Source organism: Elephantulus edwardii, unplaced genomic scaffold (assembly GCF_000299155.1).
Source record: "Elephantulus edwardii isolate Elephantulus edwardi_28Jun2011 unplaced genomic scaffold, EleEdw1.0 scaffold00398, whole genome shotgun sequence".
NCBI lineage: Eukaryota > Metazoa > Chordata > Mammalia > Macroscelidea > Macroscelididae > Elephantulus > Elephantulus edwardii.
In genome coordinates, this window is record NW_006400148.1 from 1,010,843 (window position 1) to 1,018,705 (window position 7,863).

At 37.0% G+C, this 7,863-nt stretch overlaps 1 protein-coding gene across 1 annotated transcript in view; it reads left to right on the top strand.

The window, feature by feature from the left end:
* Window positions 1–7,431, top strand: part of LRRIQ3 (leucine-rich repeats and IQ motif containing 3) — a 156,120-nt gene extending 148,689 nt beyond the window's left edge. Inside the window, 1 exon segment of the mRNA XM_006902370.1 lies at window positions 7,302–7,431. Within this exon segment, the coding sequence (XP_006902432.1) occupies window positions 7,302–7,431 (130 nt within the window).
* Window positions 7,432–7,863: the final 432 nt, after the last annotated feature.

Here is a 7,863-nt window from a genome sequence, read left to right on the forward strand (position 1 = left end):
AACTCCTAGTGACCCTATGCGTAACAGCTCTAACTCTTGGTCTATCCTGTGCTAATCTCATTACCTCCAACACACCCACTTCCATCACACCAGTCAATCAATCCATCTCATAGAGGGTCTTCCTCTCCTGTGCTGTCCTTCCACCATCCCTAACATGACTTCCCTCTCCAAGAACTGGACCCTCCTTGCAACATGTCCAAAGTATGTCAGACAAAGATTCAGAATCCTTGCCTCCAAGGAGCAGCCTGGCTTCCCCCTCTCCAGGATGAACCTGTTTGTTCTCTTAGCAATCCATGGTATATTCAATATTCTTCTCCAACACCACAGCTCAAAGGCATCAATTCTCCTTCTATAATCCCTAGTCATTGCCAAGCTCTCTGATGCATAGCAAGTGATTGCCTGTATCAGACACACACATTAGTCTCCATAGTGAAATCATTGCTCTTCAGTACTTTGGAGAGGTCTCTAACGGCAGACTTTCCCATCGTAATACATGTTTTAATTTCCTGGTTACTGCTGCCAAGAGTGTTGATTGTGGAGCCAAGCAAACTAATGCTGTGAACAATCTCAGTCTGTTCACCATCTATCATGATACTGCTGCCAATAGGCCCAGTAATAAGAGTTGGACAGTGAATAGCGTTGATAAAAAGAGAATTGATGCCTTTGAGTTTTGGTACTGGAAAAGAGTGTTGAATATACCATGGACTGCTAGGTGAACACACAGGTTTGTCCTGGAGAGGGTGAAGCCAGAATGTTCCCTGGAGTCAAGGATTCTGAAGCTTCGTCTGACATATTTTGGGCATATTGCAAGGAGGGGCTGTGACTAAGAGAGGGACATCATGTTTGGCAGAGTGTATGAGTCGTGCAGGAGAGGAAGACCTTCGATGAAATGGATCGATTCTGTGACTGGAGTGGTGGGAATGAATGCATTTGAGATGGCTAGGTTGGCACAGAATAGAACGGAGTTTAGAGCTCTTGTACGTAGGGTCGCTATGAGTTGCAAGCGATTCGATGGCACATAACAACACCATATTACGAAAGATTAGACAGCAAAATAATTCTATTTTACTGTTTTAATATGCAAGAATATTATATATTTTAAGATATGTTGTTGTTGTTGTTATGTGCCATCGAATCGCTTGCGACTCATAGCGACCCTGTGTACAACAGCCCTAAATTCTGCTCTGTCCTGTGACAATCTCATTGTCTCCGAAACACTCATCCCAATTACCCCAGTCACTCAATCAATCCATCTCCTAGAAGGCCTTCCACTCCTGCACCTGCCCTCCCTCCACCCTCCCAAGCATGATGTCATTCTCTAAAGACCGGTCTCTCCTTACAACATGACCAAAGTAAGTCAAACGAAGCCTCAGAATCCTTGCCTCCAAGGAGCAGCCCGGTTTAACCCTCTCCAAGAAGAATCTGTTTGTTTTCTTGGCAGTCCATGGCATCCTCAATACTCTTCTCCAACATCAATGCTCAAAGGTATCAATTCTCCTTCTATCCTCCCTAGTCACTGTCTAACTCTCTGACGCATAACATGTGATTGCAATGACCATGGCCTGTATCAGATGCACCTTAGTCTCCAGAGAGACACATTTGCTCTTCAGTACTTTGGAGAGGTCCCCAAACAGTAGACTTTCCCATGGCAATACATCTTTTAATTTTCTGGCTGCTGGTGCCAAGAGTGTTAATTTCAAAAGTTTATTTTAAGATATACTGTTATATATAGTATTTATTTAATTTCATAATTTTATTGAATATAAAAATAATTTTTAAAATAGAAAATATTGCAAAAATTATTTTTATGATTGAAAGCTGAAGCGTGATTAAGAAAGACTGAAGAAGAATTGATTTTATTTTGTTGATAAAATAATATCCTACTGATGATAAGATGAGAGAAACAAATCTTTCTTGAATGAAGTACAGCTAAAATGCTTTTTACGAGGGAATTTGATAAGACTTATCCAGAGGTACTTTGAACATGTTTCTGGGAGGAGAGGCATGCTTTGTATGCACGAGAAAGTTGGAGAATGAATTTTCAAGACTGACAAAAAACTGACACCTTCAATTTTGATGTTGGTAAAGAATATTATTATACTTTGACTGCTACAAGAACTTATAACTCTTATTTGGAGGAAATATGGCCAGAATGCAGGTCATTTGATATTTTGACTGTATAGTTAATAAAATTCAAGTAAACATCTTTCTTTTGTTCACTACTTTCAGACAACAACCATTTGGCGTCAGTGGTGATAACCATAAATCCTTGGTCTCTTCTGAATCCAGCCTGAATTATTATCAGTTCCCTGTGGATATACAGCTCTAGCCATTCTTGACAAGCTTTAGCAAGATTTTACTTGTTTTTACTAATAGCATACTGATTGATAATTTCTGCATTCTATTGGATCATATTTTTAATAGGCACAAATATGTATCTTTTCTCAATTTCCTAGCAAGTGAATATGTCCAGAGCTACACAGCTTGTTAAAACACTTCAATTGCTATTCCATCAATTCTTGGACCTTTATTTTTTGCCTATGCCTGATCATTTCTGTGATTTTGAGTTTTGTTTCACATTTTCCTACTCTTTTATGCAAGACTCTCTTTTGTGGTAGGCCAGCACCATCCATCTTCTGGTCTCAATGTAGTATAAGTCCTTTATATCTTTGATTTTCTATGCTTTTCTATGTTCAGGAGAGAGACACCAAAAGTTGTGCCTTAGATAGCTGATGGCAAGCTTCAAGACTTCAGTTACTACCAACCAAAGTACTTTGTTTTTGTGTATTGTGTTGTGGAGTAAAGGATCTCTTCAAACCTCTTGCTATGTGCCTGCTGTCAAGAACATCTTCATAGTTCCAAAGCAAAGATGTAAGTTGAAAGATCAAGGTGCACTTGAGTCAAGCCAGGACATTTTCAATTGCTTACTACCCATCTGGAAATTGGCAATGAATAAGGATGATGGAAGAAGAATGATGCTTTTGAATTGTAATACTGATGCAAAATATTATACCATTGATTGCCAAAAGAATGAACAAAATTGTGTTAAAGAAAGTGTGACTAGTGTGCTCCTTTTAGCTAAGAATGGTGAAACTTTATCTCACTTTAAGCATATTTTCAAGAGGAACTAGTCCTTGGAGAGAGGCATTGTGTTATGCATAGAACACAAACTTGCTCTCTGAAAGTGAGTAGGATTTGAAACAATCACTACAGAAGATCAAATACTACATTGTTTAATATGAATTACATATGAAATATTGAAAAGTCCTCATTAATGTACAGATTATTGTTGTGTACTGTCAAATCAGAACCAGACCTGCAGCTGACTCTCCAGTCTATTTTCAGAGACAGTAAATTGCATGGAAGGGGATGACCCATCTTTTCCCCATGAAGTATCTGGTGGATTTTAACCATATACTTCTGCATTGGCAGAGAAATTGGCTTAATGGTAATTATCTGTACTGCAAATGCAAAGGTATGTGGTTTGAATCCACTAGTTGCTTTATGGGAAAAAGGCATTAAGTCTCCTCCAGTGTAATTTACTGCTTCTAAAAACACACTGGAGGCAATGGGTGATTCTGATTCTATGTTGCACAATAAAGTCACCATGGCCAACAATAACAAAGCCAGCAGAGCTCCCTAATGGACAGATAAGCAACATCATCATCAATGGAGAAGAGAATCAAGTTGTCAACTATTTCATCTTACTTGGATCCATATTCAACACACTTGATATCTCCTGTCTTTGGATTGGCAGCACAACTTCTTACCTTTTAGGCCATCAGGACTCCCATTCTACTGAGGGAAGTGCTTTGCTTATTCAGATTTTCTTTCCTTCCCATATTATTAATTGATTGTTTTCAACTCCTTAAATAATATTGATGGGATTTTGACTGAGATTGCATTATATCTATAAATAACTGGTTAATATTGACATTTTACACTATTAAGTCTTCCAGTCCATGAGCATGGTATGTTCTTCTCCATATTTAGATATAAATTAGTTTGTTTTTATAATAAGGTTTTATAGCTCCTTTATCTTTCTGGCTGAATGTATCCTTAAGTATTTTATCTTTTGGATTACTACTGTTATGCACTATCCAGCTGACAAGATTCATAATAATCCGATGAACAGCAGATTATAACATTTCCCTATTCTGTGCCATTCTCCTTTGGGTTCTTATTGCTGTTGTTGTTGAATACCTTTGAGTTAAGCAAAACTCATAGTGACCCTATGAACCAAAGGCCTTTCCATAACAATTGACATTTATCAAAATTCATAGTTTCCAAAGGCATGTTGTTTAGGAAGTGGATGCCAGTCCTGCTTCCAAACTTGACTTAAATTGGGAGCTCCACCAAACACTGTCCACTATGGGTAACTGTTATGGCATTTGACACCCCAGTGGTACAAGGTTCAGTGTCACAGCAACCCCAAGTTATTTCAGTACAGCATATTGACAGAGGAGTGCTGTACTTCTTAGAAGAATGTTCCTCCAAAATATAATAACAACCAACTTTAAATACAGAGGACCTCCCCCAGGTCTTGTTGACCCTAAATAAGAAACTTAAATTTAAAAAAAAACAGACACACACCCAAAAACAAACAACGAATATAGTATGTTCTTATAGTTATGTGTCATTGAGTCACCTGTGATATATGGTGACCTATGTCCTGAGCCAATCTCACTAATTCCAACACACCACCAATGAAATGGGCTCAGAATAGGCAAGGCTCAGAGCTATTGTACATAGGGTTGGTATGAGTCACAAGCAACTCAATAGCACATTATAATAATTACACACAAAAAAATGATGAAAACAAAATAAGGAAAGTAATATAATTTTTGGTAGTTACCCAAAGGTAGTCTCCAAAATAAATTTATATCAATAAAATAATACCAATATAATAAAATCAATAAAATAATATCAATAAAAATATTCTCACCACTGATCAACAGACAAGGCCATCATATTTGGAGAAGATATTGAGGTTGTTAATAATTGAATCTTGCTTGGATCCACAATCAACACTCATGACACCTGCAGTCAGGAAATCAAAAGATGAGTTGCTGTAGGGAAGTGTACTGTCAGAGACCTTTCCAGAATGCTAAGGAGCAACAATGTCAGTCAGAGACAAAGATGTGTCTAATCCATGAGAAGGCCATGGGTGCTTGCTATACAACTCAGTGCTGGAAAATGACTAAGGATAATAGTAGATAAATCAAAGCCTTTGAATTTTGATGCTGCAGAAGAGTCCTGAACATACCCTGGACTCAGAACAAACAGTTCTGTCCTGCAGAGAGTATTAGAATATTTTCAGTTCTCAGAGAATACCAAACTATGCTATTCTTCATGACTTTGTCTTGACCTTATATGTTACATAGAATATAGTCTATTCTCTCCTCCATACACAGCTTCTGTATGAAAAATACTCAGTTTTGTTGTCGTTATGTGCTGCCTGCGACTCATTGTGACATGCAGCAGCCCTAAACCCTGCTGTATCCCTTGCCAATATTATTGTCCCCGATGCACCTATCCCCATTATCCCAATGACGGTATCAATTCCTCTCATTGAGGATCTTCCTCTCCGTGCTGTACCTCAACAATCCCAAGCATGATGTCCCTCTCCAAGGATGATCCCGCCTTGCAACATGTCCAAAGTATGTCAGACAAAGCTTCACAATCCTTACCTCCAAGGAGCAGCCTGGCTTCACCCTCTACAGGGTGAACTTGTTTGTTCTCCTAGCAATCCATGGTATATTCAATACTCTTCTCCAACATCACAGCTCAAAGCATCAACTCTCCTATCATCCCTACTCACAGTCCACCTTTCTGATGCATAACAAGCAATTGCAAAGACCACGGCCTGTATAAGGTGAACCTTAGTCTCCAGAATAACATCATTGCTCCTCAGTACCTTGAAGAGGTCTCTGACATCAGACTTTCCCAATGCAATTGGACTTTTAATTTCCTGGCTGCTGGTACCAAGAGTGTTGATTGTAGAGCCAAAAAAGTCTGAAGTTGTTAACAATCTCAATCTTTCACCATCTATAATGATGCTGAAAACTGGCCCAGTGGTGAGAATCTTTGTTTTCTTTATGTTGAGCTACAAGCCATATTGAAGGCTACAGTCCTTGACCCTCCACAACAAGTGCTTCATGTTCTCCTTAGTTTTATCAAGCAGGGTTGTATCATCTGCATAACGCAGATTGTTGATGAGTCTACCTCCAATCCTGATGCCACGTTTCTCCTCATAGAAGCTGGCCTCCTGGATAACCTGTTCCTCACATAGATTGAAAATATATGGAGATAGGACACATCCTTGACACACACTCTTCCCAACTTTGAAACATGCAGTGTTTCCTTGCTCTGTTCTGACGAATGCCTCCTGGTCCAAGTATAAATTTTGCCTAAGCACAAGCAAGTGTTCTAGGATTCCCATTTTTCTCAAAGTCAGCCACAGTTTGTTGTGATCCACACCATTTAGCAAAAGGATTATTTAATTTCTGAAACTTTTCTTTATTTGCATCATTCTGCCTCCCATGTTGTGTTTATATATTTCTCCATATGCCTTATTTTGTATTGTTACATGAGCTTTTATTGTAGTATTAAAAGACTTTACATATATATTCACATGTATTTATTTTATATCAGTTTTTCACACTTATAAATCATGTCATATTTATATTTATGTACTAGAAAGGAGATACGGTTACTAATATGCGTCTTTTTTTAAATTGCTGAATGAGTGATTCAATATAATTTGTCCTAAGGACTGTGTCTCTCAGATTTAGAGTTGGGAGAAGGTTAATTAGTGAAATTTAAGTAGGAGATTTGAAAGTCATTACACAGGCTGGTTTAGATAACTCTTAGAGGTTCTAAGCCAAATGACTATGAGAATTCTGAGTTCTTATCAATAAAATAATCTTATAAATATTGGTATAATATGAATATCATTGACTTACATAAGAAACAAATTCATAGTAAATTAGCTGTCTTTGCTCCATTCATATATGTTTATTTAGAAGATAAATTAAATTTTGTATTTTAAAATGTAAGTTTGATAGTTTGAACCCTATTGAAAACATGTTAGAAGACAAGGAGGGCAATCTGCTTCCAGAAGGGCACAGTTCTGAAGACCTTTGGCGTGGTTTTAGTCTACACTCATAGGCTCACCTTGAGTATGAATCAACTATACAGCAAGTAACAAAATAATATTTTGAAAGGGTGTAAATAATGTTAACAATTTGATAGGTTGATGTACTTTTAGTCCTGTAACAATAATTTACCTTTTCTCTTAGGGCTCAAGAAATACATAGAAGACATCTTGAAGAAAAATATGTTCTTGATATGCTCAGATTTAACAAATCCTGGGAAAAATTTAATGAATCAAAAATAAAAGTTGCAGTTATAAAAGGGAATTATCTTTAGAGAAATGACAAAATGATCCAGATCATCAGTTATGAATTTAAAAATTGCAGTCATAATTTTTAGTTGAAAGACACTGAAATAATACTCTGAAAGATAAAATGTTCCTTGTTACATTTCAAATGTTTATTTTATTGACCAAAATTTAACATACACCAACTTGACACCTCCAAAGTTATATGTCCAAATTGCCAAAAACTAATTAAAATTGGTTTAATCTATTGCAGACAAGATTGCCTAGGAAGTGCATATATTTTATTTCAAATATTCTCTGAGTATAGAATTTCATAAGTTATTTAAGTTTCTCTGACAATCTCAGAATAAATAGTACTTTTTGTCCCAGCTGCTTTTCTTATGATATTGTGTCTGATGGTTTCATTACCTATTTTCATATATGAAATTATATTTCCTATATATTTTGCTCAAATTTTCTGA